An 18,953-nucleotide genomic window follows, 5' to 3' on the forward strand; every position below is an offset into this window, starting at 1 on the left:
GGTTTGGCTCACTTTTTCACGGACAGAGCTGGAGTAGGAGAGCGAGGGAAGGCCTAAAGAGGGCCCGTTTTTTCTAGTTTCTTCTTGTTCATTCAGCTCCGGGTCATTCCTGTCTCATGGAGAGGGAGCAGTAAAGCTGAGAATTTGGAGCTGGGATGGGGTGTAGACGGTGTATGTCCGAGGGGTGGGAGGCGAAGCTAATTTTGACCCGCGGCCTGTCACCGCCTCAGAACGAGATCGATGAACTGAGGACCGAGATGGACGAGATGAGGGACACTTTCTTCGAGGAGGATGCCTGCCAACTGCAGGAAATGCGCCACGAGTTGGAGAGAGCCAACAAAAACTGCCGGATCCTGCAGTACCGCCTCCGCAAAGCCGAGCGCAAAAGGCTCCGCTACGCGCAGACCGGGGAGATCGACGGGGAGCTGTTGCGCAGCCTGGAGCAGGACCTCAAGGTCTGCGGCGCCGGGGCCCGGGGGGCGCGCGGCAGGGGCGGTGGGTGGGGACTCAGGTCACGGGCGCTTTGCGTTGAAAGGCCTTCAGTGGTGATTGGCAAAGAGCTCTAGGGGCACGGAGTTTCGCAGCGCCAATCACAGAATGTCAAGGTCCCGGAAAGGGAAGAGGAAAAACGGACAGGTGGGTCTGAAGAGCCCTGTGTGGGGGGAGGGTCTTGCAGAGAGCGAGCTCTGCGGGCTGCCCTGGGAGCCACGGTGACGATTACAGAGGTGGTGGGAGGAGGGCGCCTCCTTCCGCGGCGGAAACGGCGTGGCCGAGCGCAGGCCTTGATCTGACTTCCAGAGACTGACCTCCAAGCGCAGGCCAGATGGAGTCAGGCCCTCTGGAGCAGCGCGGTGAAGACTCCTTCAGTGGAGTTGAAGCCCAGAATAGGAACAGCACTGGGAAGATATTAGAGTTAAGATTTCTCTCTGAAAGCCACCCCCGTCCCCAACGCCTTCTTCCAGAACTCCTTCCTTTCTGTAATTACCACTTAGATAACTCCCAGAAAGGAAGACTGTCCAGCTTGTGGTCCCTTTTGGAAAAGTAAAGGGAGAGTGCGCTAAATGAAAGAACCATGTTTTTAGGGAGGTTGCTTCTTCAGAGTCTCCCCCAGTGGAGAAATTTCAACTTTGAAGTGCGTTTTTTAGGTAGGTGTGGTCTGTTCGTTTGGTTTTACTGTAGGCAGATTCACTGACAACGCAAATCAGATGTTATCTTCATGGTCTGGGACAGCAAACGAAATATAATTTTAATTGATTAATTTCATGAAGATTTAAAAGCCGAGTGTAATTATCTTGTATTTTTTTTAAAAGAAAGCCATGGGAAAACATTTTATGAAAGCCGTTGTATCATTTCTCTTTTTTTCCTTTTTCTGACATTTGTCAAGTGTTGACTAGGCACCAGGCACTGTGGCAACCATTGTTACTCATATTATTATTTCATTTAGTTCTCAAGGAGAAAAACCTGTAAGGAAGGGATTATAAATAGCATCATTTTACAGGTGCCCACAATGAACCTTTTAGGAAAGTTAAGTGCCCAGCCCCTAGCCCTGGAACTTGGCTAGTAGTTGGTCAGGCTGGCTCCCCACTCAGTCCAAAACCACAGCCTGTATCCTGAGCTACAGCACCAGACTGCCCCACTTTTCTTCCAAACCCTAAAATTTCTGAGGTAATCTTAAAACAGGAGGCAAAAATGCACACACTAATTTAAACAAACAAACAAAAGTCTCAAAGACTAAAATATTTCTTAAAACTAAGCACCTGGAATGTTAGGATCAAAATTCAAGCCCCAGACCCTACCTGGGAATATTTTATTTTCTAGTCTTTAAAATAAGTGATAATGGAGGCATCTACCTCATAGTTTTGTTGTGGAATTAGAGACTTGTGAAATCTCTACACGTGATAAAACACAATTGAACATTTATAACCATGATGTCTTGTAGACATTAAGGGAACAGAGTGGAGAGCCAGACTACCTGGCCACTTGTTAGCTGTGTCACCTTGAGCGTATTACTTTACCTCCATGAGACTCAGTTTTCCTCATCTATAAAACAGGAATAATAATAGGATCTATTTCATGGGATTGTTGAGAGAGTTAAATGGTTTATGTATGTGAAATGGCTTATATGTAATGCATCTGGAATGATGTCTGGCATATGGTAGACACTATATACATATTGGTTCTAGTACTTTTAATATAACTTAAGCCCATTTGTTGTATTGTCTTTAATTACAGTTTATTGTTAAAAACACTTAAATTTAGGTAGCAAAGGATGTATCTGTGAGACTTCACCATGAATTGGAAAATGTGGAAGAAAAGCGAACAACAACAGAAGATGAAAATGAGAAACTGAGGCAACAGCTTATAGAAGTTGAGATAGCAAAGCAAGCTCTGCAGAATGAACTGGAAAAAGTGAAGGAGGTTAGTAATCAGTTATCTCATGGCGTGCTATATATATTTAGCTCTTCAAAGAGCGTACCAAAGACTAATATGACTGTTAAAATAATTAAACTTTTTATGATTATAGGACAGTTTGTTGTTCTCACCCAATATAGTAACAGATACATGATTTCATACTAATAAATAAGTAGCAAAGAAGAAATTCTGACCTCTACCCTGCCTCTGACTTGACATATATGAGCTGTGACGGATGCTTCATGTGTGGTATCTAAATGGATGTTAATTAAATAAATTACACAGCTATACCAAACACAAAGGATATCAAGAATATGAAGGAATAAGCCTTCTGTTAGTTGAGGGGAAGTGCTAATCCTGTGAGATTACTACTGACTTTCAGGATGAAAAAGACCATAAAGGCCATTCAATCTAATCTGATCATTGTTTGATTCCTTCTTATAACAAAGCCCCCAAATGGTCTAATACTTAGAACTTCACCAGTGACTAGCCCTTAAGATCATCTCCAGCAGCCAATTTTATCACAGCATAGCTCTGTTTAAGGTTTTCTTTGAGTTGAAATCTATCTACTTGTAACTTTAATAAATTCATCTCAGTCCTACCCTTTCGGGTACAAGAGTCAGAGTTCTCTTCCACATCAGCTATTAGAAAATTCCTACCATGTTTCCCCTGAATCTTCTCAAAGCACAAAATCAGTATCAAAGAAAATAACGAGAATAAAAGAAACAGAAAGATGTATCGAGAAATAATTAGAACTAACACACCATTGTAGAGCAATTATACTCCAGTAAAGATGTTTAAAAAAAAAGAAAGAAATAGCTTTGTGAAAAGTAACAGTTTGAATTGAAATAATATTCTTCCTTGAAAACTGCCTGAAAATGTACAGTGCAACTTGTGAAAACCATTATTGAGAATTAGCAAATACACACGTGGTCCTCTGGACACTTCCTCTGCTTAAATATGCAGAATTTAAATGAAAATCCTAATCTTCCCATAGACTAACTGAGATATTGGCACATTCCACTGCTGTGTTTATCTCGAAATGGTATAAAAATATAACTACCGTTTAACAGTGAAAATATCAGTTGTCAATTAAGAATGTGTGGCAGGAATTTGTAGAACACTGTTTCAGTGGGGCAACCTGTTTTGTGATCTAAGTTTCTACTTATATTATCCTGAATTTAAACATTTTTAACATGACAAATTAGGGCAGAATCATTGTACTGGGGCTTCCCTGGTGGCGCAGTGGTTGGGAGTCCGCCTTCCGATGCTGGGGACACGGGTTCGTGCCCCGGTCCGGGAAGATCCCACATGCTGCGGAGCGGCTGGGCCCGCGAGCCATGGCCGCTGAGCCTGCGCGTCCGGAGCCTGTGCTCCGCAACAGGAGAGGCCACAGCAGTGAGAGGCCCGCGTACCGCCAAAAAAAAAAAAAAAAAAATCATTGTACTGATATGTGATTCTTAGCTAATACCTAAGGGTGGCTGTGTGCTACAGCAGAAAAACATGGCGACTGGGAGTGGTGGGACTATCTTCACCAGTAACTAATTGGGTGACTTAAAAGTCCTCTAACTTCTACTTGCCTCAGTGCAGTTATAAAGTGTTATTTTCAATGAATCTCCACACCTCTTGCAGCTATCATGACTTTTATCATGAAGTCCAGGACGTTACCATTAAAGAACAGCATAGATTTTATGCTAAAGTTGAGAGATCAAATATTAAATTAATATAAATATAAGGATAGGTTTCTTCGGTAATAATGTACAGTTGAAGTTTGTGAAAAATTGAAAGTTTGAAAAAATTAAGTAGGTAGCTGTTATTTGGTGGGGCTGTCATAAGAAAGTACTACAAACTGAGTGGCTTAAACAATAGAAGTTTATTTTCTCACAGTTCTGGAGGCTAAAAGTCCAAAATCAAGGTGTTGTCAGGGTTGGTTTCTTCTGAGGGCTGTGAAGGAAGGATCTATTCCAGGCCTCTCTCCTTGGCTTATATATATGCATCTTCACACTCACATGGCATTCTCCCCGTAGCTGTCTATGACCAAATTTCCCCTTCTTGTAAGACACCAGTCAAATTAGATTAGGACCTGCTGTAATGGCTTTATTGTAGCTTGATTGTCTCAGTAAAGACCCTCTCTCCAAATAAGGTCACATTCTGAGGTACTTGCTTGGTATTAGGACTTCAACATGTAAATTGGAGCAGTGGCACAATTCAACCTATAAGAATAGCTCTTAAATACCTTCTTATGGACAAGCAAGAAGAAAGCTCATTGTCAGGTCCATAAGGCTCCATTCCATATTCAGACCTCACTTGCCTTCTTCCATACTCTTTGTTTATCCAATTAAAAATATTCAGGGCTTCCCTGGTGACGCGGTGGTTGAGAGTCCGCCTGCCGATGCAGGGGACGCGGGTTCGTGCCCCAGTCCGGGAAGATCCCACATGCCGTGGAGCGGCTGGGCCCGTGAGCCATGGCCGCTGAGCCTGCACGTCCAGAGCTCGTACTCTGCAACGGGGGAGGCCACAGCGGTGAGAGGCCCGTGCACCGCAAAAAAAAAAAAAAAAAAATTCAAGTAAAAACAAACTTCACTGATTATAAGGGATAGAAAAATGCCTCGTGATTTGGCATTATATCAATGTTTTTCAAGTGGATATCTGGAAAGTTGGATTTAAGAATGGCATAAGAGCTTTCTGATTTTCATCCTGTGTCCAGGAAAGGGGGAAATTCCTGTAGACTGGCTGTCCATTAGCCAGAGAGATGAGACTTTTCCCATCTTAAAATAAAAGCCAAGATAATCTGGCTACTAGAAAAAAATGACTGGAATCTGGGGACGTCCTCAGGAGAATCATTGTAAAAATGCATTTCCATTTGTTTTCCACACTTTTTCTTATAACTGTTTCCTCCATCAGGGTTCTAACTCTGAATTAGGAAGATACTCTTGCTGCATTAGGCAGTGTGGGTATATGTTCATGCCAAAGAAGAAATTCTCATCCTCCTTGGACTTAAAAAAGCCAAACTCCAATCCCTAATTAGAGACTGCAACAATAAAAGTGTAAAAAATTTAGGAGCAGGTATGCAGGACGTTGGCTTTTAAAGTGACCTTTTATTTTTAAAATGGGCTCTAAAATAGCATTCACAGTTTGAGTAGGTAAGTGGTGATAGGGAAAAGAAATGGAAATAGAGAAGAAGGGAGAGAAAGCAGAAGTTAAATATCTGAAGGATTCTAAATGGTCCAATAAAGGGAAAATGAAATATATTCTGGCAGAAAAGTTCCATAATCATTCACTAGAGGTTGACCTTCATAGTGTTCAGAAATAGAAAAAGTAGTTAAAAGTAGTTTAGAAATCAGAAATGTTTCATTAAAATTAAGATTTTTGTAATGGTGATTTTGTTATTCTCCAAAAAAATAAATATAAAAACTGAATTGCGGGGCTTCCCTGGTGGCGCAGTGGTTGAGAGTCCGCCTGCCGATGCAGGGGACATGGGTTCATGCCCCGGTCCGGGAAAGATCCCACATGCGGCAGAGCAGCTAGGCCCGTGAGCCATGGCCGCTGAGCCTGCGCGTCTGGAGCCTGTGCTCCGCAACGGGAGAGGCCACAACAGTGAGAGGCCCGCGTACCGCAAAAAAAAAAAAAAAAAAAAAAAAACTGAATTGCAATCATAACTGGCTTACTTTGTGCGGTAGAGGTTGTGAGTTTGAAGCCTGACTTGTCCCCATCTAACTTCAACAACTTCAGTTAATCATCTGCTTTCTTGTTTGTAAAATGAAAACATATTCAAGTCCTTGGTGAGTGTTAACCACACAACTTTTATCACTTTGAGGCGTTCTACCAGTGGAGAAAACATAACCAGGCCAAGCTTTCCATTATGAAGAAAATGCACTAGTTATGGAGTAAAATCATAAAATGCCCAATAGAATACACTACAGAGAAGCAATCCTCCAACTCGCAGATTTTAGTTTCCTATATGGAGTCATATAGATGTAGAACAGCACAACTGGGAACAGTAGGCCATCTGCTGGAGTTTGGAAACCATTTTCTAAGAGTTTAACTGGCTTCAAGGGTGTTGGCCAATTGCTCTCAGGGCTGGTGGCTGCACAAGGTCCTGTGCACCTGCTCACATCCATCTGCTTGTCTTCTCCCCCTGAGAGCAGGGAGTCGGTACTGGGGGAAAGAAGAGTTGAGCAGAGGCAGGATGGAGGTAATAAGTTGACTCTACTACTACTCATTGCTTGCGTTGAACAGCTGATGTTCTGCCACCTGTAAACCGGAGGGATCTCTTAGGATGCTGCCTTAGAATCTTAATGGCATTCTCATCCTACTTATAAAACATTGATTACTACTGGCATTATGCTTTCTTGCAGTAGAAAAATGCCTTTACCTTTATGTAACCTGGGAAAAATGCTTTTCTATCTTTCAGCATCACAAACAATCAGTGAGACAGAAGTTTTTGTAAAAGTTATTTTATGGAAACTACAACTAGCTCTTTGAATGCCAGGATGGGTTAATGCACACATAATGAGAATATAGAGTAGGCTATATATCAGTATGGAGGAGGTTCTATGAGGGGTGAGTCTCTGCTACAGTTAATTGAGGATCACTGCCCTTTCTGAAGTCCTGCTGCTGTGGGAACAACCTTTATTTTCAAAGCTTTGAAAGCCCTGTGCTCTTCAGGAGGAAGGCGTCTTCTCACGTCACCTTTAAAGTCTGGTACTTGGAGAAGCACTGCTGACAGATATTTGAGAAAAGAATAAACCAACAGAGGATCTTTAAAGATGGAAAAGGAAAAAAGAGTAACAGTAACTGAGATGATGATGATGAGAACTCTTTGTTAGATCTTTTTCAGTTCAGAATCTCTTTGTGTCGTCTCATCCCTCACCCGGACCCAAGAATCTTAAAAGAAAATAATTTTCTTAGCTTTTACTGGCCTTTGCTCTAGGGGGCTGTTAACTGGCCTACTGCAATAGCACCATCTATCTTGGGACTTCTATTTTCTGTGCACTTGGTTAATATATCCTATGTATTACAATGAACTTTCATTCTAGAACACAAAAATAATTAGTGCTATAAATTTCAACAGTAGTGCCTCTTTTTTAAAAAAAATTTTATCGAGTACATAGAGAATATATCTGTTTACTCAGACTCTGTACAGGCAGAACACTCTAATAAACAAATGCTTGTCCTGACTGTTTACAACTACCTACTTCTTTTCTTTTCTTTTCTTTTTTTTAAACATCTTTATTGGGGTATAATTGCTTTACAATGGTGTGTTAGTTTCTGCTTTATAACAAAGTGAAAGTTATACATATACATATGTTCCCATATCTCTTCCCTCTTACGTCTCCCTCCCTCCCACCCTACTTATTTTCTTATATAAAATAAAGAACTGATTGTAACCATACTTGGTTTTGATAGGGCATGTTTAAGTTATAAAGTGCAAAAAGAAATACTGAGTGATAAATCAGCAAAGAGGCAGCCCAAAAGACAGTTTAAATGGGGAATTTCTTTAGCATTCAAGTATTTTCCCCTGGTTCTGGTAGTTAACTTATAATTTGAAAAAATGGAACAGTAATCATTGATATTTTTGATGAAATTACTATAAATATTTTGAAATGCATCAATTAAACACTATGACGTTAGTCACATCTTCTCAGAGGCAGTAGTTTGTTGAATAACATAGGCAGGAATAAAAGAAACTAAATTAAAAGCAAAGAATAATGTGCCAGGTAAGCATAGAAAAGCTTGTCTTCCAGGTCACCAATTGTTGCATTTTTAAAGATATATTGATTTCGGAATTATAAACCTTATTGGATTTTTTAAACGAAATTACATATGCAGTTATATGCACTTTGAAGTGATTCCCAAGACTCATTTGGGTAAATGGCACTTTTCTTTTACCCTGATGCCGAGTTCTCAGTAGAAGTGAAGTAGTGAACAGATCAGAAAATCCCTGTTGGCTTATTTTGTGAAAAATATTGATTTTTTTATTATAAACCTCAAATTTCTGGGTTTTGTTTTATATAAAAGTACACATCAGCATTACACACCCTGTACAATGGATCAGATTTCAGTTCTTTTCTTGGCTGGAATTTCAAACTTTATATTCTTGAAACAGTAAGGCACTGTGCAAATGATGAACTCTTACAATAATGGACTAAGCACTTCCCATTGAGTACACATGCAGTTCCCATGGCTTCATAGAAATTGTTTGATAAATGTATTTTGAAATGGTTGTTGCACTTGCTGATAAACCATATCCATGGGCGCTAAGTCTCTCACCCTGGACTCTGCCAGTTTAACAGAGGACCTGGGGCTTTAGGCCGAACTTTGAGTGATCTGCCTCTGAAAACTGAGCAGCTGACCTGTGTTTCGGTATCTTCGTGGAAGCATGTTACCACATAGTTACTGAAGAGTTGTTTACTTCTCTGACTTCTCTATCCAACCTACTTTATTTTTTAATTAATTTATTTTTTTTTGCGGTACGCGGGCCTCTCCCTGTTGTGGCCTCTCCCGTTGCGGAGCACAGGCTCCAGACGCGCAGGCTCAGCGGCCATGGCTCACGGGCCCAGCCGCTCCGCGGCATGTGGGATCTTCCCAGACTGGGGCACGAACCCGTGTCCCCTGCATCAGCAGGCGGACTCTCAACCACTGCGCCACCAGGGAAGCCCTCCAACCTACTTTAAAAAGGGGTTTGAAATGGTTCTTGGTAAATCATAACCATTGAAATAAGGGTTTAAAACTTTGGTCACAGAAGAATTCTGGGAACATGAAGGAAAACTTAGTCCAGGGGATGTACACTGTTAATCTAAGTTTAGTAGCAGTCAAGTCAGGGAGAGAAATATTGAATGAAATTCTTACCTAGCTGTGACCTAATATGGAGGTAACACCAGGTTTCATGAGAGGTCTCCAGAATAACCATGAAGAAAATCAATTACAGTACAGCAGAATGTTGACAATTATAAACAGACTTTATGTGATGATGGATGGCAACCAATGGATGGATGAGCCTTTGTAAAAATTGTCAGTTCTCACCTTTGTAAAAATTGTCAGTTCTCACCTATACACTTAATAAATTAGGAATTTAAATTTTGCAGAAAATAAAGTTAAGACATTTTGTCATTAGCTGCGAATTTGAGGGTGACTTATTAAAAATCACATATGTCATGGAGTCTAGAAACTGGCTTTAAAATCTCACCTCTCATTCCCTGTTATGTTGAGCAAATAATTTGAAATTTTTAGGCCTCAGTTTCTTTATCCATAAATGCAGAAATTAAACTGAATGCTCTCAAAGGTCTCTATGAAAATGTCATTTTCGACATTATCAGTTATCCATCTCTGTGCTTCCTGAAAGTTCTGTTCATAGTCAGGATGCCACTTCATATCACTACTATTATTTTATTACTGTAATTTTTTGTATATTCAATCAACAGGTATTTATTGAACAGTAATTTATTATCTGCTAGAATGTGACCATATGGATACCATGGAGGCTACAAATATACAGATATCAGGGGATTTCCTTGGTGGTCCAGTGGTTAAGACTCTGTGCTTCCACTGCAGTGGAATATATACACTGGGCAGAATATATACACTGGGCAGTAAGTATACACACACACACACACACACACACACACACACACACACACACACACACAGATATCAGAATATTGCATTAAACTGAGAGTTTGCACTCACTGAGGGCTCTGCTGAAGGGTTTTCAACCACAGAGACCAAGACCTACAACACTCTCTGGTTGTTGCTACTATTCAGCATTCAAGGACCTGGTTTAGTGTCGAAATCAGAACTGAAGACCCAATGTACAGGGCTGAGAATAAGTGAAGCTTTCTGAATAATCTGAGCCCCACTTTGTATGTAGTCTTAGTTCTCCAACCCAGGAGGCCAATAAGACATCACGATGACCAAAGAATTCACCATCTTTTCCAATAAGAAATAAACCAGAGTATTGAATGATGGTACCTAGACATTCTAAGTTGTGCGGAAAGTCTCTGAGGTGAGTTCTTTAAACGTATGATTCTCTGCAGTGAAATCTGCCACCGGAAGGCTGCCAGGTTCTCACCCTATGGTGTGTGGCACAAGTTAATGAGTGCTGGTCATCAGTTAAACATCCATACATTTGTCTTTAGCTATTATTAAAATAATATGAGACTTCTCTGATGTTTTTTGAAGGTGAAAGTCTTTATGTTTCCAAGAGCATAATAAGAATCTTTTTGAGGTCCTTTGGCCTTTGTTGTGTGTGTGACAGACAAAAACCTCATGTAGAACCAGCCCCCATTAAACAACCTAGTCCCTTCCTTACTCAGGGGTGTCATTGTGACCTAACTTGTCCCTGTGGTGCTTTTAGGCTTTGGGGCAGTAATTATCAACACTGTTCTCTACCACTGCCGTCTACCCGGCCACCCTTGGCTGCCTGAGAACGGCCCTGCCTCTAGCAGTGGCAGAAAATAGCATCTACTCTCTGTCTCAGCCTTTTCCATGAGGCTAAAATCCCAAGACTTTGATCTGACTTTAGTTTAGCAAATATTTTTAAACAAACGTTTACTGAGTATGTGTATAGTGTGTATAAGGGAATAACAGTTAATGTCGCCATGAGAGTAGTAGTCTTTCCTATCAGAAAGTTAATTACTTTCTGATAGAAAGGACAACCTTGTAGAGGTTGTATTTGACAGCAGGGTATTTGCTGAATACTGAGTACTGAATACTTTGATGTTCATTGTCTCAGTGTGGTGAACACTATGAAGACAGGGCCCTACCTATTTTGATCACTGTGGCACCTTCAGCGTCCAGTTCAGTGCCTGGCTTGTAGTCAGTTAGACCATATATTCTGTAATATTATAACAACTTCTATTTCATATTTAATTTGTCTAGAATTTTTTCCTGCACTAGAGTGTAAATTCCCTGAGGTTAAGGACTAAATCTGTCTTACTCATCATTGTATCTACAACAACCAGTAGTTATTGACAAAATTTGACAAACAACAAATAATTTTGAAAGAGAGAGTGAATGGAAATTAAGAGAGGTGTTTCAGGCCCTATTTTGCAGAGAGAACAAAAAATGTGACTCAGAATCAGGGCTCTTTCCATGGTGCTGAGGCTATACAAATAAGATGAGAAGGAAGCAGATGACTAACTCCAGCCTCACCCCACTTCCAGAATTAGAGGTCTCTTGAGATTTTTGCTACCTCCTAGAAATTTCCAGGCTTCTACCTTGCTTCTCGCAAACCCCAGTTATTCTCCAGAAGCAGCAACTCTTCCCTGAAACAAGTTCTCATAGGCTTCTTGGGAGGGGGAATGAGGACGGGAGTTCAAAAACAAGAGGACGACTCTGATATCCGGGGTATCATTTCTGCAGTTTAACTTCTGTGTTCTTTGGTGAGAAAGTGTGAACTGCATGTTTAGAGAATGGGAGAAGGCTGCAGATCCTTTCACTCCCCAAAACTATCTAAATTTGCTTTCAATTTTCAATGTTTGGGACAGTCAATTCAGCAGTTAATTTGGCTGGGGAGATGTGGAAAATTACCCCAGGGCTGCAGTTGTTCAATAGCTACCAGTGTTGAGTACTAATTATAAGCCAGTCACTTTATGTATCATTGTGTTGTTAATAGTTTCATTTTAGAGCTGAACACTCAATGCTCAGAAAGCAGGCCAGGTCCACACTAGTCCGTCTGCCTCCAAACCCATGGTCTCCACTAGCCAGCTTGGCCTCACTGCAGGGACTCAGGCTGCCCCTTCCGTCTTCTTCCTGACCCACACATGACCTGCCCTCGGTAGGGACCTCAGTACTCCTAGAATCTTTAAGTTCTGTACCTGTAGCACACATTTAGGGATTGCTCTGGGCAGGCTTTGAGAGAATACTTCCAAGGTGTGTCTATAGGAAAAATCTATTTTATCTCACAAAAAGGGAGTCTTCGGAGGAAAAAAAAACAAAAACAAACAACTAAGAACATAAAGCTAGAAAAATGTTTTCAGGTCTGTTGATCCTGGCTCTTCTTTTTACAGATTTAATACCTGTGTTACTTCAGATAGGTTATTTAATGGCTGATTCTCAATTTAATCACCTCTTAAAGGAAAATAAATATTTTCCATATACAGTCTATTCACAAGGATAACAGGAGGTAACATGGATGAAAGTGTGAAAAACTGTAAGGTATGATATAGACATCAGATTTTGTTGTTGTTAGTATAAAAATATAATATGTGTTAATAATATTATTATTATCACATAGCTCTAGATTAACTGATTGAGACAGCTCCTAGAAAGAAATTTTAAGTCCATGAGGTTGAAACTTTAGATCTATCTAGGGTGCTTGTTCTTTTTTTTTTTTTTTTTTTTTTTTTTTTTTTTTTTGCGGTACGCGGGCCTCTTACGGTTGTGGCCTCTCCTGCTGCGGAGCACAGGCTCCAGACGCACAGGCTCAGCGGCCACGGCTCACGGGCCCTGCCGCTCCGCGGCATGTGGGATCTTCCCAGACCGGGGCATGAACCAGTGTCCCCTGCATCGGCAGGCGGACTCTCAACCACTGCGCCACCAGGGAAGCCCTAGGGTGCTTGTTCTTTTACACAGGCCTTTGAAACACTTTTGCTTTCTCTTTTCCCATGAATGTCTGCTACTTTCTGAAGTTCCCCCTTACATCTAGCTTCACTATGGAACCATTCTAACTTCAGTCTGTCCTGAGGTATGAGGCATGGGGCATGTCGGAAGTCCTTGCTGCTTCACCATCCATTAGCTCACATTTGCAATGGTTTTGGGGACATGCTTACAACAAGGCTGCACTGTCTGCCCCTGCATCCATCAAAGGGGCTCACAGCACTAATTTGTCTGGATAAATGTTTCTCTCCTACCTTTGCTGCCCTATAAACATTCTTCTTAAAAAGAAACATCTTAGCAGGGAGTAGAGGGCTCTTGTATTCAAGCACAAGATACTTTAGATTGTTTTGTAGCTTTTGTTGACTCCACAGCTAAATTCTATGCTCTCTGAATTTAAGAACCATATTTCATTTAATTCACACACACACACACCGTTATACATACAAAAGCTATCAATAAATGCACAGGCAAGGGAAGCAGTGTTTCAGAAGACATGATTGCTGTCAGAAGAGCCCAGCTTTAGCTCCTAAAATTAGAATTTACTTGGTTCCTCTGTTTTCCAATACTTGTGTTACATTTGAGTAAATATAACATGCAATTTCACTGTATATTAGGAAGTATTTTCCAAATTTAAAATTCAGTCATATATTGAATATTTTATACTTGATTGCATTTTAATGGAAATACAGTCACTTATTTGATGTCTGTTCTGATTCTGATTTTTACATTTCAGGGTCAGTTAAAGTGATCTTTATCCAGATGGTAAATGACATTTGAAGATGACATTTAAAGATGTCATTTAGCTGCTCTCCTGACATTTTCCATTTTATACTTATATATTTTACTTAATGGAGCCATCTATATTCAGCATGACAACTCAGAAGCACTTAAAATTAAAAATTCAAAGTGTTCTATATTCATCTTCTGGCTAGCTCAGTTATTTCTAATTTGTCTAGCCCATCAATCATAGTGGTAAATAAAATTAAGTACATTATTTTTTCTTTCCTTCACAAAGTAAGCATTCTTACATTGGCCAAGAGCCTTGAATAATAGTAGAAATAATTAGACAACCCAACTGATTATTGCATTCAAGTGCATAATGAGTGACTAATATGTTGGTATGTGATTATATCCACTGCCTCCTTGCACATGGAAAAAGGGTTTTCATAGAACTTTATGAAACGGTAGCCATCTGTTTGTATTTAGGAGGATCTGTTATATGGAAAGTATTGTCCTTCAAGGATAAAATGCAATTATCAAATTCATTTACTTAGAGATAAGGCTAAATTAGAATAATTATGTTCTACAGTGATTCAGAAGATAAATTTTTAAAAAGTTTTAAAGACATTTTTAATTCTACTAGTGTTAACTCTAATTAATTAGAGTTAATTCTACTAGTGTTTTTTAATTAATTAGTGTTAATTCTACTAGTGTTTTTTGTTTTTTAATACATAGCAAACAGCTTTAATACAACCAGTTAGCATTTGGTTGACTTCACATAGGAACACAGAATGAAATTTTTGAGTCAAAGTTTTTTCTTCTCATATTATATATTTTTTTCCATTAGCTTCTGGCATTTGTTTTGCAGTGGAGAAGCGTGTGATTGGTCTGACTTTGAGTCCTTTGTATATCAAATTATTTTCTCTCTGCATGTTTATTTTTCTTTACCCTTTGTGTAAATCAATGTCCTTCAGTAGGAAGTAAAATTCACCCTAGATGGCACAAATGAATAGGATTATTCACAGTGGTGTAGGTAGGATTAAGGGAACAAACGCTTAATTTGAGCTGGTGAGGCATTCAGAGAAGACTAGCAACAACACTTGGAAGCCATCAGTACCTCTAGAGATGAGGACATTGCTGAGGAAATAGTGTTACAGGGGCCAGTAAAAGCTGGAACTGTGGAGAGGATCCACCTAGTGGGAGCTGTCATCTGGAGGGGTCTTAGCTACTACTAAGATGTGGTGTTGAAAAAAGTGAGGGAGCAAGGAGAATCCCCCTGAACTCTCTCTCTTCCTGCCCTCTATCCCTCAGCATTTCTGCCAGTGCCTTCAATTGGCCAAACCCAAATAGAAGGTAATTGATAGGGGAAGGAGCCTGGGTAAAATGGTCTGCAAAGGTCAAGTTCTCAAAGAACAGAGCAGGGCAGAGAAGGGGCAAGAATGAATCTGGACAGCTGAAGGAGAATAACCAGTTTATAAACACTGCCAGGGCATATCTAGGTGATGGTCTTTGTAATATACCCAAAATGTATAGACCCTTTAATTGGAAAATTAACATCTATTTATTAATTATTTCAGAGGAACTTTCTTGTAGTCTAGGCTTGATAATCACATATGCTCTATTTTTTCCCTAGGATTTTCTTTACTTTGTACTTCTTATACCTATTTTTCTCATCCTTTCACCTTTTTTATCCTTTTCACCTGTGTTGGATGATTTCTCAAGTTTGTTCTTAATATCACTGAGTTAATTGCTGTGTTCGTCACGTCATGCTTTTTAAAGAGTCCAGTGCAAAATTTAATTTTTGCATTGAATTTTAGTGTCCTTTGTGAATTTTCTTATTCCCAACAGCTCCCTATTTCAGAGATGAATCTCTTCTATGACGTTCTATTTTTGGTTCATAGAGGCCATATTTATTATCATATTAAGAGTAAGATTATTAAGAATTTATTATCATATTAAGCAGTTTTCAAAGCTGCTTTCTGTACTTTGAAAATTATTTCAAAATAATATTCAGACCGTTTTTTTGTTTTTTTCCTTTCTTTTTATCTGAACTTTTTCTTTTCTTTTCTTTCTTTCTTTCTTTATTTTTGGCCATGCCGCATGGCTTCCAGGATCTTAGTTCCCCACCAGGGATGGAACCCAGGCCCATAGCGGTGAAAGCACTGAGTCTTAACCACTGGACCGCCAGGGAATTCCCGGAATAGTTGTTTAAAATTGACCCAATACATTTTATTTTAACAGCTTTATTAAGGTGTAATTTACATATCATAAATTCGCTTGTTTTAAGTGTACAATTTAATGTTTTTTAGTAAATGTGCAGAATTGTGCACCCATCTCCGTAATCAATTTTTGAATATTTCTATCACTGCACAGAGATTCCTAGCGGCCATTTGCAGTCACCTTCTCTTCTCACCCCTGACCTCAGTCGAGCACTAATATGTTTTCTACATCTATAGCTTTGTATTTTCTGAATATTTCATATAATTGTAATCATACCATATGTGGCCTTTTGCATCTGGCTCCTTTCACTTAGCCTAATGTTTTGATTTGTTTTGTTTTATTTTTTATTAAAGTATAGTTTATTTACAATGTGTTAGTTTCTGCTGTACAGCAAAGTGATTCAGTTATACATATATATACATATTCTTTTCCATTGTGGTTTATTACAGGATATTGAATATAGTTCCCTGTGCCATACAGTAGGACCTTGTTTATCTATAGTAGTTTGTATCTGCTAATCCCAAACTCCTAATTTATCCCTCCCCCACACCTTTTCTCTTTGGTAACCCTAAGTCTGTTTCTGTTTCTTAAATAGTTCATTTGTGTCATATTTTATATTCCACATATAAGTGATATCATATGGCATTTGTCTTTGTCTTTCTGACTTACTTCACATAGTATGCTAATCTCTAGGTCCATCCATGTTGCTGCAAATTAACCTAATGTTTTTGAGCTTGATTCTTCTTGTAGCGTGTATCAATACTTCATTCCTTTTTATTTCCAAATAATACTCAATTGTGTGTGTGTGTGTGTGTGTGTATATATATGTATGCATCACATTGTTTACCCATTCATTAGTTGATGGACATTGGATTTTTTTTCATTTTTATTAATAATGCTGCTATGAGCCTTCACATATAAGTTTTTGTGTGAACCTGTGTTTCAATATCTTTAAATAGATATCTAAGAGTAGAATTTATGGGTCATATGATGTATTTATGTTTAACTTTTTAAAGAAACTGCCAAACTTCTTTTCAAAGTGGCTGTGCCAACCACTTTACATTCTCACCAGCAATGGAGGAGAGTTCCAATTTATCAACATCCTTGTGAACACTTATTACCTACCTTTTTTATTATAGCTATTTTATTGAACGTTGAGCGGGATACCTTTGTGGTTTAAATTTGTGTTTCCCCAATGATGCTGAACATCTTTTCATGTGCTTCTTTTCCATTCATATATCTTTTGTGCAATACCTATTCAGTTTTCTGTTTATTTTGAATTGGATTATTAGTCTACATATTCTTGAGTTCAAATTTAAGCTCTTTATATATTCTGGATACAAGCCTTTTATCAGATGTATGATTTGCAATGTTTTCTTCTGTGGATTGTCTTCACTTTTTTAATGGTGCTTTTTAAAATCCAAAAGTTTTACATTTTGATGAAGTCCGATTTATAAAAGTTTCCTCTTTTATCACCTGTGCTTTTGGTGTCACATCTAAGACATCTTCACCTAACCCACAGGAAAATCATTCTATTGGGTTTTTTTTTTTCCTAAGAGTTTCCTAGTTTTAGAAATTACACTCAGGTCTACGATCAATTTTGAATTAACTTATGTGTATGGTGTGAGTTAGGTTTCTAAATTCATCTTTTTGCATGTGGAGTTCCAGTTGCCCCAGCACCATTTGTGGAAAAGACTATCCTTTCCCTATTGAAGTGTCTTTGTCCAATGCACTTTCGTCTCTTTTTCTAATTTTTGTTTCTTTTTAGAAACTGTTATCATTGAATGTCAGATTTTCTTTTTAAATTCAATCTTGGCTCAAGACACTCACTGTGTAACTTTTTCTTAGTCCCCCTTGGTGCCTGTTCTCAGATCCAAAGCTGTGGTGCAACTTCATATGCACAACTCCAACCCAATTTCTGTTGGCTAGTAGACATTCATCTTTTTGGCCTATTCTGAAAGAACATAGGAAAGTCTACTACTGCAGCACTCAGGTACACTGACTATGAGGAAAATTTGAATCTTAGAAACATTTGAAGCAGCTTGTAGTTGTTCTTTGCCTACTTTAGTGTAAGAAAAACAATAAACCCCAATATAGGTGCCCCCAAGGCTTTTCTGTGTATGCTTCTACCCATGATGCCCTGCATAAGGAAAGAGTATATCTCTAGATTCATTACACAATTAATTATCTAGCTCCTTCCCTACTTGGTTCCTACTTGTTTTGGAGTTTTAATAACCAGAGAGCTGCTGATCGCAAAGGGGCCAGGCCATTTCTCCAGATACATGGTAAAGTAGAGCTTGTGCAATATTTTTGCATGTATTGGGGAAAGTAGGGATGTAGAAGTGTTGGCTGCCTAGTTGTTTGGGTTTATTTTAATAACTTTATTGAGGTATGTTTTATATATCATATAGTTCAGCAGTCCCCAACCTTTTTGGCACCAGGGACCAGTTTCGTGGAAGACAATTTTTCCGTGGACCAGGGTAGGGGGGGATGGTTTCGGGATGATTCAAGCACATTACATTTATTGTGCACTTCATTTCTATTATTATTACCTTGTAACATATAATGAAATAATTATACAACTCACCATAATGCAGAATCAGTGGGAACCCTGAGCTTCTTTTCCTGCAACTAGATGGTCCCATCTGGGGGTGATGCGAGACAGTGACACCCAAAGCGTGTTGCTTATGTCCAGTCTACTCCGTAAGATGCAGCTTCATTGTCACTTGCCACTCACTGTTAGGGCTTTGATATGAGTCTGCAAACAGCTGATTTATTATGGTCTCTGTGCAGTCAAACCTCTCTGCTAATGATAACCTGTATTTGCATCTGCTCCCCAGCGCTAGCGTCACTGCCTCAGCTCCACCTCAGATCATCAGGCATTAGATTCTCTTAAGGAGCATGCAACCAAGATCCCTCGCATGCACAGTTCGCAGTAGGGTTTCTGCCCCTATGAGAATCTAATGTCCCCACTGATCTGACAGGAGGTGGAGCTCAGGCGG

At 39.4% G+C, this 18,953-nt stretch overlaps 1 protein-coding gene across 9 annotated transcripts in view; it reads left to right on the forward strand.

Annotated features, from left to right (window-relative positions):
* Nucleotides 1–18,953, forward strand: part of SOGA3 (SOGA family member 3) — a 108,542-nt gene that overhangs the window by 3,754 nt on the left and 85,835 nt on the right. For all 9 annotated transcript variants that reach the window (XR_004352479.1, XR_004352480.1, XM_032650815.1 and 6 more), the window contains exons 3-4: nucleotides 231–455; nucleotides 2,260–2,418. Coding sequence is in view for 7 of the 9 variants with exons in the window: in XM_032650815.1 (XP_032506706.1) it covers nucleotides 231–455; nucleotides 2,260–2,418 (384 nt within the window). In the remaining 2 variants the exon portion in view is untranslated. The remainder of the gene's footprint in view (nucleotides 1–230; nucleotides 456–2,259; nucleotides 2,419–18,953) is intronic.

The sequence above is a fragment of the Phocoena sinus genome, chromosome 12, assembly GCF_008692025.1.
Source record: "Phocoena sinus isolate mPhoSin1 chromosome 12, mPhoSin1.pri, whole genome shotgun sequence".
Classification (NCBI taxonomy): Eukaryota; Metazoa; Chordata; class Mammalia; order Artiodactyla; family Phocoenidae; genus Phocoena; species Phocoena sinus.